At 39.5% G+C, this 17,385-nt stretch overlaps 1 protein-coding gene across 1 annotated transcript in view; it reads right to left on the bottom strand.

Moving 5' to 3' along the window:
* Nucleotides 1–14: 14 nt before the first annotated feature.
* Nucleotides 15–17,385, bottom strand: part of LHFPL7 (LHFPL tetraspan subfamily member 7) — a 58,007-nt gene continuing 40,636 nt past the window's right edge. Inside the window, exon 3 of the mRNA XM_056506793.1 lies at nucleotides 15–3,166. Within this exon, the coding sequence (XP_056362768.1) occupies nucleotides 2,940–3,166 (227 nt within the window). The 3' untranslated portion in view covers nucleotides 15–2,939. The remainder of the gene's footprint in view (nucleotides 3,167–17,385) is intronic.

Here is a 17,385-nt window from a genome sequence, read left to right as displayed (position 1 = left end):
AATAGCAAACAGTATGGGGATTTTTTTTATTATTTTATTATACAGTGTTGGCAATTGGAAATTTCACATTTAAAATAATTGAAATATTGTATCCAACAAGTCAAATACAGAAAACAGTTAATATTCTAAAAAGGAGCCAGCTAGTCAACGCAGAAACACATTAATGGAAAATACAGCTTTTAGTTACACTTAAAAAATTATATATTTAGAATAAAACTTGAACCTGTCCAGCAAATTGTAACAGGAAAACGCTTGTACACAGTTCAACGCGCAGACAGTCTTTATTTAAAAAAGTGATCTGTCAGTGTGAGCACAGGCATTGTCAGCAACAGGTGGGATCTGAAGGGTGTGCTTTACCAGCTACTGCAAGCATCACTGGAGTTACCATCACACCTCCAGTGTGAAGCAGGCTTAGAGCATGGATGCTTCAAGGAGGGTTTTGCCAATCCAGTTGTAGAGGTCATGTACACGTGTTTGATTCATTTAAATATTATAAAAATATTATAAAATGTTAAAGGAAGCTCCAACAGGAAGCTTGACTCATAAAAGGTGCAGAATATTGCAGGATGCAGAGGTTGATGACTTGCACAACAGAAGTTGAGCTTTAAGAAGTTAAAGATTTGGTACAGCAGTGTTGTGGATTGTGAGATTTTGCTGTAATTTAAAACTGAGTCCAGTTAAGTGATTGATGCTTCCAATTCTGCACATACGAAACTTATGTTAATAAGTAATGACAGGAATAGGTCCTTTGTCTACTAGGTGAGTTATGGCTGTTAATAAATATCTAAAATAATTTTACTTTTCAGGAAGTGTTTAGATCTTTGCAAAAGAAGTTTCTACTTGACACTAACAAATCACTTTTTCTAGTGAAACATTTAGTGAACAGTCGTAAACATTACACAAAACAGAAAAAACCCTACTCAATACAGTTTATACACACTACTCAACATTTTTCAGTTGTTGGGTGATTTTTTTTTTCTTGACCATATTGATCCTGTCTTGTATAATGGTTCTAGTGTAAAGGCACAGGTTGGTTAGGAAAGAAAAGCCTGCATCTCTGTCTCTCTACTTTGTGGTGATTATTTTCTTTTTGCATGTTGTTTGTTATTCCTCACTTTTCTGATTCTTACATGAAAATTATCAATCTCAGCCATTCATTAAAAAAAGCGTAAGACATCACTGAAAAGCACATTAATATACAGAATTGACTGGAGTTTATTCTTCTTACTTTAGGACATTCCTTCAACCTACATTGTTAAATATTTGGAAGATTTAATTTCTCAGTCTGCTCTGCAGAGCACTCATGCTCTCTTTCTCAGTGTACTCAGTTCTGCATTGGAATCTGTATTTTCAAAGAACTTGCTAAGTTTACACCCAGAATTTGCTTTTAGCAAATTTTTGCTTGGAAATCTAACAACTGGACAATTATTTTGGAAAACAATGCAATGTTCCATTGAAGTTTAGAAGGGTGAGGAATGTAAACAAGACTGCAGAAGTCTTTGATGTATATTAAAATAACACAGTGATTGTTCTGTTTGCATTTTCTTATGCATCCTCAACATGTCTCTGTCTGTCCCTTCATGTACACCTTCCATTAAAAAAAATTAAAATTCAGGAATCAGCTGGACTCAGCTAAGTGAAGAATAATAAATTTGATCACCTGGTTTGTGCCAAAATACAAAACTAAGAAGTACAGCTCTGAATTAAATATATCTATGTGATTTTTCTTTTTAATAAATAATAGAAAATAAAAAATGAGAATAGAATTAGAATTAATTTTTTATTTTAAATGAAAAAACACAATAGTGGTGTGAGATTAGAACCCAATGTTTCTTTTGCTTAAGGCAATCAAGTGCACTTATTTCAATGCTTGATAATAATGAATTCAGTGCTATTGTGTAAATCACACCTCACAAAATTTCCATACAGACTAATGAAATATGGCCATTCGTAATTCGGACACAGCATCAGATTTTTGCTAGTCATATTCAATAGCATTTCACTTCACTTTTCTGTTTTACAATCTGGACTCTGAATTGCAATGGAAATATTGGAATTAGTTAATTCTGGCTTGTATTATCATTACAGGTAAGGGCCATTGGGCACAGACATTTTTATAAACAGAGATTTTTTCTTTTCAGCCTTAAAAAACAAAAACCCAAAATCTACAGCTGTAATAGTTCAAAACATTTTGTTGAAGTCCACCTAGAATTATAATTTAAGAAATACTGAAAACAAATTATTAAGATTTTTTTTCCTGCATTAAATCATCATGAAGCCTTCGGAAGTAGTTGGAACTCTCAGAAAAAAAGAAATTTCAATTTTACCCAAGACTTCATGAAGATGTCTCTGTATCTTGTCAATTAGTGCAGAAGTAAAAACTGTGCCCAGAACTTACAATATGCAGGTGCTGCTAATATATATAGATTAAAAAGAAACTTTTTTCTTGTATACAATTCTTTTTAGTTATCAATCTTAATTTTAGGCTGTGGTTACTAGTAGGTGCTTTTTTCACTAATCAAAATAGTTGTAACAAAATATTATTGATTTTAAAGTTACTGGGTTCATAAAAGTTCTGACATTTCACAATATATCAAAAGTGAATTGAAGCTTTTAAGACTCACAATTTTGGGACACAAAAGAAACTGGGAGGTAGACAGATGTTTTGAGGATAAACTAATTTTTTTTTTGTCTAAGGCATTATGCCATTTTCTGTTTAGAGCAGTGTAAAAGCTGCTGATTAATCCCATTTCGATTCCAGAGCGTTCGCTGCTCGCGCTTACGGAAGACTTTCAATGCACTTTTGGTCTTTGTCAATCTGACCTTCTCTTCCCCATCTCCTCTCCTCTCTTTTGCAACACAGCCAGCTGGAAGTGCTTTAATAATTTCTGCCCATTACTGTAGACAGGAATGTTCTGTTCTTAAAGAGTAATAAAATACTATAAAATAGTAGGTATTGGAGTTGGAGATATGTGCTCTTTTGGTGCATATTTTGCAAAGAATGGTAAAAAGACAGACAACATGACCCCAACAATTGCCAGCATGTACCCCCATCCAATCTGGCAGTCTCCTGCATAGTAGATGTCTGAGTTCTCACAGAATCTCTTCACAGTAGCAGAGTTGAAACCAAAAGGGTAAACCAAAAGCCCAGAAGCCATTATGAACACTAGAGAGGAGAAAAATAAATTACACCAGTTATTATCAAACATTAATTCATTTGGAAAAAAATAATCCTTACTTTAGAAAGGCAAATATATATTATATTGAAATCAATGGGAATAGTCATAGCTTATAAAACCCCCTTGTAATTGGCAGATTATCCTCCTTTTCATAATTACCTCTTGTGGACAGCAGTGGTGGGACAAGGCAGCAAGTTGGAATTTTTTTCATGAGAACTCTTGCCATTAAATAACTTCAGAAACGCTGTGATCCAAATTATGTAGCCATGTAAAAAGTAAGATGGTTCAGATACAATGGAATCCAGAGGAGAAGAATTCCTAAGTTGGCAGATTCCAAACCAGCTTCACTTTCTTCTCAACAGCATTTTTGTGCTTGAGACAAACAGTTACTTTGTTCTGCCAAATAGAAACTTTCAATGTAAGAGTTCAAATATAGTTTTTCAGATTCTGCTGATGAGGTTCTGATAATGTGAGACTCATTAGTACTGACTCTAATAGTTTAAAACATCCTGCATTTGAAAACTGATGAAAAACAGCACGATTTATCTTCATTTTATTTATTCCTTTTATGTTTCTTGACATTGGAAAGCCAGGCTTGCCTCCTGCAATTACCCTGCATTATCCATTTGCTTTTAATAGAACTTCACAGGTTTTAGTCTTTAAGGAATCCATGTCATATTCAAATATTAACTTATGCAAATAGATGATCAACAGCAGAACCACTTTTCCAACTTTGAAAATAAGACTGCCCAGGGTATAACTCATGAGTAAGATAAAGATGCATTAAAATTCCCCAGGAATGACTCTTGGAACCTCATTCTGCCCACCCTGGAAGTGAAGAGGGGCTGAGCCAGGCTGCTGTGAGGGGTTACACCATTTCTTGTTTGAGAGAGCACTGAGAAACCTTGTTTTCTTTCCTATCCCTTCTGCTAATCAATTGCCACTGCATTTAAAACCTTTATTTTAAAAGGCTTTATTTTATCTACTAAAAAGATACCAGGAAGCAGTCCCTTTTCCTCTCTTCCCCTTTTTTAAAGACAATGTTTTGTTCAAATTCAGAGTAGTGATTCAAGAAGCAACCAGTATGTTTGAGCTGATAGATAATTCATAACCAGCAAACATCTAATGAAACATTAGGAGTATAAAACAAACACTGTGTGCTATTCTCTGTGTTTGTGATTGCCTTTCAGGTAGGGCATGTGCAATGTTGCTCCAATTATAATATTGGAGAGGCTTAATATTAAAAGTATCCACTAAAATGGGCAATCACTCATTAATCTTTTTAATTTAATAAGCTTGAGGGCTAGATGAAGTCTAAAAGTTTAACACACAGTCTGTCGAGTCCCTGAATAATTTGAATTAAACCTTTCCTTCTAGTCCAAAAGGAACTGCTGAGTTAATCCCTTGTAGAAAACAATAAGATGAAGAAAATGGAAATTAAAAGGAGAGAAAGTGGAGCAGCAGCAAAGTCTGTTTCCCTCTGGGTATCTCACATGTGGGTACAAAGAGAAGCTGCCTGCCAAGAGGTGGAACTCTGAGAGCCAAGTGTTTCACCTGCTCCAGCAGCCACCCTCTTTTCTTTAAACCCCAGGAATCATTTTTTTGCAGTGGTTGCTGTGGCCTTTTCCTCTTTCCAAGCACAAGGTGGGTGAAAGGTGCTGCTGCAATAGCAGGTAAAGGAAAAGTCCTTCCCAGCACAAGCCAGGCTCACAATTCCTGATCCTCCAGCAGTTGCCCCTGCTGGGGGTGCCCAGGGCAGGGGGAGCTCGAGGATCTGAGATTTCAGCAGTTGTGTCCCTGCATTTAGGGTCTGACAGTAAACAGATGTGCTGAAGCTGAATACAAACAAGTTATGTCATGCAGATCTCCCTAACTCCCTAAAACAATATACAATGAAAATACAGTAAAAATGAAACTACACGAGAGAAGGACAAGGGGTGATAGTTTTAAATTAAAATAGGGTAAATTCAGAATAGATAGAAGGAAGAAATCTTTCATGCTGAGTGTGGTGCACACCAGCACAGGCTGCCCAGAGAGGTGGTGGATGCCCCATCCCTGGAAGCATCCAAGGTCAGGTTGGACAGGGCTCTGAGCAATCTTACCTACTTGAAGACATCCCTGTTTGCTCCAGGGGAGCCTTTACAGCTCATTTCCAACCCAAACTATTCCATGATTCTGCCATCTTGTTCAGTAAAGGTCACTGAGCTTTCCCAAAAGAGCTGAGGGGCCAGCACAGCCTGAGAGCCACATGACAACCTTGCACACTAAGGAAAATTCCAGAGTACCTCCTCTGGTGGCAGAAACATGGGAAATAATTCAAAAAAAGGGAGATTTTTCCTACTACTGTTGTACACAGCATCAAGAGTGTTAAACCACAAACAAAACCCCGGTAATGCACAGACCTGTGCAGTTGTAGGTTCATTCTGACACTGCACAGCTCAGCACAGCCCCACTGCAACCCAGGCTGCTCCACTGCACCAGGAATCTTGAAATAGCCCTGGAGTGCAAAACCTTCTGTGAAATGTTGGGAAAGTGAGCCAGTTTCACAAGAAACAGCCACTGCTCTAAGCAAGAAGCAGGTCTAAAATTAAAATTTCAGTTTGTTCATCTTTTCAAAGCCAAAATAGCATCTCATTTGATGAAAAAAAAATGCAGAATTGGAAACAATCCTTTCAGTCATAAAATCCTTTCCTAACAGTTAAATTTCACTGTTTTTCTGACACTGTCTCAACCCCTTGCTCTGTTTCACATATCTGTTCCATATATGTTTTCCTTTTGATTGGGTTACACAGAATTGTTTTGAAGGCTGTGTTTTACAGTGTTTTGATTACCACTTGGTGCTGATGTTGCGTGGTGTGATTTAATGGAAGCAGCTCCATTTTTTTGCCAAGGCTAGAAATAATCTGTCACAGCTGAACGTATGTGTTCACATATCAAACGGGCTAAAAAGTTACCCATGGTTTTCTACCCTCAGGCATGTCATAGAATGACCTCATTATTCTCATTTAGGTGCCCTCTTTCTTACAAAGGCTCCAAATATTGAATAGCCCCGTTATTACCCGCAGAATCCGAGCTTTCAGGCATGGTGCTAATGGCTGCTTAATGGTGCTGTCTGTCAGCAGCACAGCGAGCTGGGACAGCACACAAAGAAACAGTGGGGCTCCATTTAGGCTCCTCGTGTAACACTCACGGCTTTCCAACAACAAACATCCCTTCCAAAGGTGTCAGAACACAGCAGCCAGTGCATCTCACCGTTCTGCCTGGTGTCATCCTGCTGTCACACAAGGGATGAGGCCACACAACATTTTTGGGTCTGTTCTGCAGCACGAAGCCTCTGGGGTGTGAGGGGTCTTGCTGGTAAAATGCATAGTTGAGTTCTTTTTGATAATTTGATTCATCTCCCATCAGCTATGAAGTCTGGTTAAAATGTGCTCTTTTTTAATTTTTTTTTTTTTTTTTTTTTTTTTTTTATGTGCCACACAGGTGTTTGTTATTGCTGGGTTCTCCCCACCTGAGCCCTCTGCAGTAACTCACAGCCACTGCTGATGGCAGCCCAGACACAAGGCCAAGCACATTGGTTCAACAGTAAGTTATATTTTATTTCTACTTTCTAATCCCAAACAGTTACAGTCTCACCCTTATCCTCTTTGCTTCCCTCGTGTCTTACATCCAGATGGTAAATGGCAGTTTCTCCTCCAAAGGGTTTGCTAGCCAAGGCCTGGTTTTATTTAAATAGTAGGTTTCTGAATTGGTTGGTTTCTAAATAACATTAATAGGAATAAGGTATTATTTGAAAGGACACTTCTTTTTAGGGTAAACAGGAATTTTTGTAGGAAAAAATGTAAATTGTTGGTGAAAATATTGAATCAATGACACTTCTAGTTGGGGAAAATAGCATTTTCTGCTACTTTAAAATTAATAATATATAGCTCATTGTCATTGCAATGGTTTATTCATCTCATTAAGCTCCTGTACAACTGTTTAATTATTTAAATCTCTCACACCATTTTCAAGTTGATTTTAAAGCAAAGCAAAGCAAAGCAATGCAGTTCTCTGGAGTGTGTGCAGAGGGCACCAATGTACAACACTCTCAGATACCATGACAAAAAAAGGTTATTTCCATTCCACTTCTCTTGGCAAGACTGATGGAGCTTCCAACATCTGAAACACAATAATTGAATAGTTTTCTGTATTGTGAAGCAGGAATGTATAAACTGGGCTAAGCTTATGTTTATCCTTCCATACTAATGTTGAAATGGATGGAAATCCAAAAGTGGCTCATAAACATAGAGAACAAAAAATCTGATTTATTTCATTGTGTTTATTAACATGTTTAGGTGTTGTGTAGTAGTGAAATATGCTGTGTGCATGAATTCTCCTCCTGAAATTACCTGCTGTAAGATTAGCTTGTTTTAGAGATTTAATTTGCTTACTTTAGGAGGGTATTATATTCCTGATACTTGTGACAATGATGCATTAATTGCAAGCTTGTGGGACAAATCAGACAATCATTGGAATTAGGGTTGAAGCAAGCAAAGGTTTCCAACCCTATTACAGATTGTCACAGTCTTATGTCTTCTTGGAAGATTTTTATTGACAGAGCTTAATCTACCAAAGCAATTTTCACTCATCTCATCAAGAAGTTTCCTCTTACATGTAATCTATTACTTCTCTTGTTAAACCTGGCAGTTCTTCATATGCACAATCAGTTGACTTGGAATAACACATTTCCTCTCAGGTTCATACATTTTATTCACCTAATAATTTTATTATCTGCTCTCCAGCTTTTCTTTATGTTAATGTGATTTTACTTACATGATCTTAAATGAGAAAGCAGGTGCTGATCCAAAGCCACAGACAGCTTAACCCCAAGCCAGAAATACAGAAAACCTGGCAGCCAGTAACACAATCTTCAAAAAATCACCTCTTGTCCTACTGCCCTGGCTGGCCTGCACTCAATCCTTCCCAGAACTCTTCCCAAGCAAATATTTTTGCAGCATGCCTGAAAGGTTTCTACATTTGGGGTATTTTGGATAAATTCCCTTGTACAAAAAGAAGGTGCCTGTATTTCTCTTCCATATCTATTCCTTGAAGACAGTGCTAAGTAAGATCTGAGATTTTTGCCAGTAATATCTGTGTACCAGCACATCAGTGTACAAATAGAAATAAGATGGAATTCTGGGCTTATCCAAAAATTAGTGATTTCCTTCTGACTGCTTCAGGAAAGGAGGAATTACCCAGATTAATTTGGGGAGGGATGAAATACATCTAAAATCAGCAGGCATCGTTCTAAATGCCTATTACATATAAATAAAACAAACAGGAAAGTGACTGTGAAATAACCAGGAAAGTGACCTCTCAAAGATAAAAGAATCCAGACTAAAATCCTACTGTTATAACAGCTGAACTTTGGAGGATGAGGCAAACAGGAACACTGTTAAATTCCATTCTGCTCTGCTGAACTCCTGGCAGGTGCATGTCAGGTACCTGGAGTTCAAACTCTTGGAAGCAGCCCTAGCAATTATTCCCTCCAAGGAAACCAAAAGGAAGAGCAGGAAAAAGGGATAATAATGCCCATATGCTTGGTATAAAGATGTAGCTGCCTTCCTTTGTAACTGAATAAAGAGCTGGAACTCCAAATAATGGCACAGCCACTTCTAACATATCACACTTTAGCTCTTTGTAAAGAATTATTCCACTGGTGTCATTTCAGTCAAACATGTTGTGATTTGAGGAGCTTCTATCAGTGCTGGCCTGATGCCAAAGGAGTCGATTATAGCAGTTCCTTTTCTGGATTTTCTAAATGCAACTCACAAGTTAGCAGCTGTAATATAAATGCAGTTATAACGAGAGCTGTGTAGCTTGTCAAGCCCTTTTGTAGCTAACAAAGGGAATGAGTTGGTTTGTACAATGTATCCAAACTCTGTGTTTAAAGAAATGCTGAGTCTTTGACTCCAGCTCACAAGCTAAGGAACTGTATCAGATATAGTAGGTTGTATTTTTATATATGTACATACATGCAAAATTATGGGGAAATATGTGTATATCAAAAACTGGGCAATGTTTTCCATTTCACTTTATTTGCATTTAGCTGAGGTAGAGTAGGAACACGTTATTTTAAATAAAGCTAGCACTGAAATAAGGGTGTCCACCACCTTTTTTACACAAATGTTTTTAATGCCACTAAATTACCCTACTCAGGTTCTGTTGGCACAACTCCCTCATTCTGCAAATAGCCTGTTTCAGAAATGCCTAACAACTGTAGGAATAGCTGAATCTATCTTACTTATTATCTGAAGGGAGTGGAATCTGACTATCCAGACTTTGGAAAAGAAATTCTCTGAAGCCATCACAGAGGTAATTGGGCTTGGTAATTACTGCATTAGCTGCAAGTTTATTAAGGGCCACAAAAGGAAATGCCATCCTGGTGACCTTTGAGGCTGCATTTCACAGCATGTTTTCTACATGAGAACAAATGATGAAACTTGACTATTTCTGCCAAGTGAGTGGTAGCTGTGGTGAAGATTTATAGCTGTAATCTGGTAATCTATGGGCCTAATCATACAGTTATAGAGTTGTGTGTCATTTACTCCAAAAGCCTGAAATGATCTAGCACTGTGTAGACTGTGGTGAAGGAGTGCATTTTGTCATCTGCAAGGTTAGGAGAAATACAGCCTCTTTAGCAGACTGTAAAACAGAGACAAGAGCTAATGTTTCTCAAAATAGCAGCATGTTACACGAAATTTTACAGGAGTCAGAGAGCTAAGAAATGGAGACTGTTTCTATTTGGAAACCATTATGATATTCCTTCTTTGTACTGCTTCAATAATTACATAGATTTTTCTATTTATATTTTTTTGGGAAATTATTTAAGTCATGCTCACTTCATCTCTCTCAGAGCAGCAAACACAGATGCAGACTAATAATGTAATATTGACATATTTAAGTGTTGGATTCTTCAGCTGACAGCAGCATGTTCAGAATGCATCATGCCTGTAATGTGCCTGTGTTCCCTTATCTTTGTGTCACATTTTATTCAACAGTTGAGAAGTGCTAATAAAAAGTGCATATTTCAGTTGTTCTATTTTAGGTAAACATAACATGGTACACATTTTCTTAGCAGTGCACATTGCTTAACTGTGCAACTCCATTTCTACAAATAGAAATCAGGGTGGCAAACGCTTTGCTTCTCTTCTTAATTAACCTATCCTTGCCAAAACTGCTATGTTCTTCAGTGAGAGCAGGGAATGAAACTGATGACTGAAAATTTAAATTAATGCTTTTTCTTGTGATCTTTTGGCTGAGAACAAGAGCAGCTTCCACCCACCATCTGATGCATTCCCTAGCAAAAGAAACAGTGTCAGCCTGGATCCGTGTGCAGCTGGAGGGAGTGAGGGAACAGACACATTTCTATTGTCTGTGCTTTGGATCCAGCTCACCTGGGAAGGGGAGATGCTGCCCAGCCTGCAGCAGGTCTTGGCTCCTGCTCTGCCTGCCAAATCCAAGCTCTTAAATAGCTATTTAGAGCAGGGGCTGAGGTCCAAAAGACAGGCAGTGAGGTGTAGATCACCTGAAATGTCACGATTCCACATGACACATTTGCTCCCTTCTCCTCCCCACCTGCTCAGCCCACAGGTCTGTTTTAAATCAATCTTTTCACCTCTTCCCAAGACTCACAATTTAAGCAGAGCAGACACTGATGAAAACAGATTTATAATGAAGCTGGTGGCCATTAAATACCAACCTTCCACCAGAGGTGACCTTATTGTAAAGTGTGGTAAAGTGAATTTATTTTGACTTTGCCCATTCTCTACCTTGTCTTGCACACTGGCAGCCGAGGCAGTGGTGGTGGGAGGTCTGAGAATAATGCCCACGTCTCACTTCATTACAGCTGCACTTCACATCCCAGCAATCTCCAAGCCTCAGGGATATCACATTCATTACCTCTTTCAGAGACATGTATTTTACATATATGGCTGAAAGGTGATTAGAATCCCTGACACAACAGTGTTTTATCTGGAATGCAACCATGAAAAATACATGCCTAAAACAAAAAAGACATCCTGCATCCTTCTCCTAATTGATTTAAGCTACAAAGACCAGCTCCAGTTTTCCCAGGGCACAGGAACTACCAGGAAGACACAAATTGCATGTTTTCAAATCTCCTCATAAAAACTGCCTGACAGGGGGTTGAAAGCAGAGTTTTCTGTTTCTCAGATGTCCTAGTCCTGTGAATGTCATCAGTCAGCAGAAGCTCACGTGCCACCACCTGATCATAAAGAACAGTTCTGTAACAACCCTCATTTCATGGTGCTGATTCCAGCCCACCATAAATCAGCCACACCACGAGTAATGTTGGATATAATTGCCTGCTCCAGAGCTCCTCTCTCACAGCCCAGGTGCCACACAGCTGTAGCCACATGCAGCCCCTGTCCTGCTGAAGTGGGTTAGAGCAGCACTTCCAGCACTGATGCTCCCTTGGAAGATCTTTAATGCTGCACACTGGAACAGTGCAGGTGTACCCGTTCAGTGGTCTTAAAAACATTATAAATGGAGTCAGCTCTGACTTGAACCAGATGCTCTCTGCAGATGGAAAATGGGGTAGCAAAAGCCTGGAAGTGCAGCAGGTGATCCCAGTGCTGGTCCTCAGGTGCACGTGTTCTCTCCCACCCTCTTTCTAATATCCAGCTCTTTTTTCCCTGAGCAGGGCTTGCTGTCACTGATGGCTGTTTGTGCAGATGAATCAGCACAGCACATCTGATGTTTTGACTTCAGCCTTGCTTGACCCCTGCATTCCTTAGCCAAATCTTACACAGCAACTTTGAGTAATGTCCTCTTAAAACCTGTGGTCAAAACTGTCCTGGGCTGGTTGTGCTGGTCCAGCCACCCTCACTTAACAGCAGACAGATCAGCCTTAGAGAACCTCAGCCCATCTCACACAAGAGCTTAATTTAGTCCAAAGCTGCTAGAAGAAAGTAGTAAAACAAAGAAACAAAAATGCTGTGTTCTGATTCAGAGCTACCTAGATTAAAAAAATAATGTTGAAATCCAGAGCAGTGGTAGAAATGCCCCAAATTACCAGTTGAATGAAACTGTTTTGGGATAGCTGATCCTTCTTATCAGGTTGGCCCAGCTGTACAATTTCCCATCTCCAATTATACCAAAAGGCCCACACTTCCTCCTTCATTAATGCATTTGAAGGATTTAATGAGTTACTTCATCAGGTTAATAAATCCCCTCAATAATTTTATTACACTTTGATACAGTTGTTCAAGAGGTGCAGCTAAAAAATGATCATCATTTATATTTCTTGACAGAATAACTTAGTTAATAAATTTGGCCCATGAAATCCAGAATTCATAAATAAACTATGGGGACAATTGAATGTCTATGTGGAGGAGGGGTTTTTCCTATCTCTGGTTAAGGTTCTATTGGAAATTCTCTGTCTCTTGTGCAAGCAACTTCAGGCTAAGGAGAACTGCAGGAGGTTGGTGCCTTTTGGCAATGTCCTGCTTCCCACTGAGTGCTTAGGGGGAGTCCAGCTGCTGCAGCACATGTGCCACTGGACATAACCCATTTTAATTTGCTCCAGCACTCCCTGAGGTTTAAAATCCAGCTTCATAACGGCTATTCCATTCCTTGAGGCTAAACTCTTTAGCTGATTTTGACCAGGTGCAGTGACACCGTCAGAAATAAGCATTCTATTCTGGAAATTATTTTAAAACTGAATTGAATTGGTTGCCATGCCATTTTTTTATTCCTGTGGCATTAATAAATGACATCATCAACAAAATAACCTTAGGGGCAAGGGTGTTTTCAGAATCTTAACCTCTGAATGGCCAGCAGTATTACAGCTTCCTAGCATCAGATTAATAATATTTATGGTAGGTAGACTGCAAGAATGGGATCATACTATTTATTTACTTACTGTTGAAAGCCACCTCTGGCAAGAACAAATTTCCCATTAATCACCACCTTATCTCTGTAAGAAAGAGTTACTCTCAAGGACATGTGTATTATTCCCATTGTTTTATTAATTCAAAAATAGCTCTGCCGTGGATTTTTTACATTGGACTTTATTTATTTTCTCGATTTTCTTTTTTTTAAGGAGACCTGAAATGCTTAAATAAACATTGAACTTTCTTAATAAATGAGCTACTCAAGGCACCAACCGTAGTGATAAGATCCCAGTATTTCCCTGAATATATTTTTATGTAAAGAAACTACAAATCAGTATCTATTTCTTCTCTTTTTTATCAGCTGAAACTCAAGTTATGAATTTTGAGTTTCTTTTGGGAGTGCAGATGACCTTGTTTAGTTGTGAGAGTGCCAGAAAAGCAGTGCCCTCCTGTCCAAGGGGTCAGAGAAGTGAAGCCAATTTCTAAGCTTGGCTCTTGTAATAAAAAAATGCATATTTCTCTCTCCTTTCACATAGGCTTTACCCAGCATTTGAAACATTACCTATTCTATTAGGCTGCAGGATGATTTGTTTTTCTAATTTTTCAAGAGCACTACATCACACATTTTCAATTTTACAAAAGAAATCAATGTAGACCTAGCAGAGGACAATATCTGAAAAATTCTCTTTCATGTGAGAAAAGCATTAATGGAAATCCTTCCATGACCCTTATGCAGTACCAGAATGAGGTGGTTGTGCCAGTAGAAGGGGTACCAATTAATGTTAATTTGCTGTTTAATTATGTGTTCAGTGCAGAACAATAGTGAGACACTTGTGTGGGTGGGAGGAGCCCCCTGGTTGTCAGGTGGACACAGTCACCATTCCTGCCTCCCAAACTCAGGCACTGCTCCCCCAGCAATTCCTCTGGAGCCTGTCAGATGTGGTTTGAGCAGTAATTTGTTTGCAGAGTGAAAGGTGAGCTTTCAAACAGAGCACAGGGCTCTGTCCTCTGTGCTGCCCCTGTCCTGCTGCTCAGTCCAAGCCGTGGGGGTGTGAGGATGCTCTGGGAGGACTGCCAGCCCTGCAGCTGGGTCTGTGTGACTCCAGCAGCCAGCCCTGCTCAGCTGTGTCCTGCTGGGGGCTGGGACCCCCCTTGCCCCTGGCTGAGACTGCCAACCCCACACACAGCAGTGGGAACACCCCCTGTGACAGGGGCTTCCTTCAGCACTGCCAAAAAACCCCACAGCCTTTCCATCTTCCTGCATTTAAATGTTTGAGTTAATAACATTTATGGGACAGCATGGGAAAATGAACTTAAATACATCATTTGTCATCCCAGGATACTGAATTACACCATTACTGAAAGGGATACAGAGAAATGTGTGCAATAAACAGAGCACAGTTTGCACAATTTGCTTTGCATTTCCCACATCCTGCAACAAGAACAGGGTAGTCAGGCTCCTTAGTGATGATAATATATGTACAGAAAGAGCAGTTCCCTGAGGGCTCCTGATTAATCAGGAAAATACTCATTTGTTCTGGCAGAAGTGATGTGCATCTAGGCAGGGCAAATGATGAACCCTAAGTGCACACATCAGCCATCAAGGGCCAAAAGTTTCCATTCATTTAACTCATTTTCCCTCTAAGAAATTAAACCCCATGTCTCAGCACAGCACAGGACACTACAGCACTTGTTCTTGTCCCAGTTCCATTAGGGTTTTATCTGACAAAGGCAGAAAGAGGCCCCACATCCATTTTAGAGACTTTAAATGCATTGAGCTCCCAAACTAAGATATTGCTGCTTGCTTAGATACCCCACTCAGGGGAGGACACAAGGCCCCAGCTGCTGTATCTGATCACTGTGCAAGGGACTTGGGAACAAGTTGGAAGATTTAAAGAATTTTTCACCAGCTGATCTAAATCCCTGCCTGTTTTTTAGTACCCAAGAAGCTGCCTACTGATTGCAATCCTTCCTCCACTCCATCAGAGCCATATTAATTCTGTGGTTAGGCATAGCTGTTGCCATCTAGAAGTTTGCAGTGTGGCATTTGAGATCTTTATTTCAGATTTTATTTTCTATTCTGAGTTGGAAATTTGCTAGTAATGAGGTGAGTCCTCTGTGCCTGACACGTATTTCCCTTGGCGTTCATTTTTAAATTAGCCACAGAAAGGACAAACTAAAAGCAGATGTGTCATATTTTTCCTTTGTGTGTTTGGAATCTCAGTCTTGGAAATATCTTCATCAGATAAATGAATTCCAGGTTACTGGGATAAACAGATGCAATAAAATACTTGTGTGTAGAAGAAACCTTTACAAAAATGTGATCCAACAGCTCTTCAAGGAAATTGCCATGTAAGAGATCCAGCTTTGAGGCTTACCTCAAGCTTTTGTATAACATGATAGTTAGTACTCTAAACTGGAGGAAATGTGATGGGATCTTTGGATATTTTTCCCCTTGCTTTTTCAATTTCATGGGATCAGCAGAAAGGGAAGGGAGCCAAAGCTGAATTAATGCTGTGCTTTTGCCTCCACCTCTGCCTGAGCACGTGGCAAGGATTGCTTGGTGGAGAGCTGAGTATCTGTTATCCTTCTTATGGACATCTCACAATTGCCAGAAAATGTGGGGTTTGGACTTGTTTTCAGCATAACATGAGAAAGAGGAAGACCAGAAATAAATGAGAAGGCTGAAATATAATTAAAAACCAGTAGTTATTTAGTTTGGCTACTGATTTATTAATGTATTACAGTTAAGTGAGGAATAAACCCTCACTTAAAAATGTTCCTCAGCTCTAGGCAGGATTATTTACAGGAAATAAAAACAGTTAAAGAATTAGAATGAAATCCTGCACGTACTGAGTCAACAGAAATGTTGCCACCGACCTCATTAGGCCAGGTTTTAGCCCCAGATATCTACAAAGAGCCACGATTCTCTTGCAGTGTGACTACCAGATTAATATCTGACAACACCACTTTATCTTTCCCTACAGAATCCTTAATTTTTATGCAGCCAGCCTAAAAACTTTGCTCCATAAATTTGTGTTTCAGTGCAAACCAGACAATGTTCCCTGCTCCTTTCAGGCTGTTTGCTCACTGTCACCATTCCCATTTGGCTTAAGCACCTCCTGAAATTATTATTTTGCTTCCATGTCTGTTATGAGAATATTTTTCCTCTGAGGTATCTGCTTTCTCAGCAGCAATTTTAAGGCATTTCAGGCTACAGAAGAAATATAAAATAAACCCTGTGCTCATATATATCATAAAGAGCATGATCCTTTAACCTGGTCCTTGGAAAGCCCATAAGCATTTGCTGTAGTTCAGTGATTCTCCATATGCTTTTGCAAGGAACATTTTGCACCTGCCAGCACAACACAAGACAAACAGCAGCGTTGCAGGAGGAAACCTTCACTAATTTACACAAAGCCTTAGGTGGTCTATTAGCTCTTCATAAAAACAGGAATGTGTAATTACTGCATCCACGGACAGAATTAAACCTGATGGACTACAAAGAAGCAATGAGTGAAACAATTAACAACAAAGCCCAAGTAAACTGCTTTGATGGGAAGCCATGGCCTGGCTGAATGGTCTGACAGCTCAGATTTACCTCTACTGCCCCCAGGGATGTGTCCACCCTAAACTTTTCACTCAGTGCAGACAGGTGAGCTCCTGCCAGAGTTACTGCAACTGCTGATCCATTGCAGGTCAGGTAAGATACGACCAACAGCCAAATTACCTGCTCAGCACAGGAGTACCCTTCTAGCATCATTAATTTTATCAATCCATTCTTTCTCCTGTGTCTCTGGACAAAATGGTTGCTCCTCCCAGCCTGATGCCATTTGAGGAGGATGCAGCTCAGTGGAGCACCACTGCCAACGGGGCAGTGCAGCAGATGCTGTCCCAAAAGCCTGATGGAATAGCTGCTCCACAGGCTTCAGTGCATTAAGGTAATTGCAACTGCTCTGTGTCACAGTGCACAGTTACATTTGGGATGGCAAAATCCATCCAAAAGAAAAGCATCTCCCCTCTGCAGCTCTCCAGCCACGCAGGTTAATTGTGAGTACTTTGCAGTGCCTGCGGTAAGGCAGGAACCTGGGGGGCTCTGTCACAGCTTCCGTCCACAACTTGATTTAATGCCCTCCATGAACAATTGCATCTCAGTGCTTGTAATAAGGAAATGTCATAAAGGTACCTGCTGCCTGGTCCAACATCTTTTGGCTTTGACAGCTCAAATTTACAGCTTTAATTCAGCAGCCTGGAAGCTTGGTATTCTGTACACACACAGTGAAAGGCTGAGGGAACAATATTTTATA

Source organism: Oenanthe melanoleuca, chromosome 19, assembly GCF_029582105.1.
Source record: "Oenanthe melanoleuca isolate GR-GAL-2019-014 chromosome 19, OMel1.0, whole genome shotgun sequence".
Lineage (NCBI taxonomy): Eukaryota > Metazoa > Chordata > Aves > Passeriformes > Muscicapidae > Oenanthe > Oenanthe melanoleuca.
This window is presented reverse-complemented; position numbering and strand designations above follow the sequence as displayed.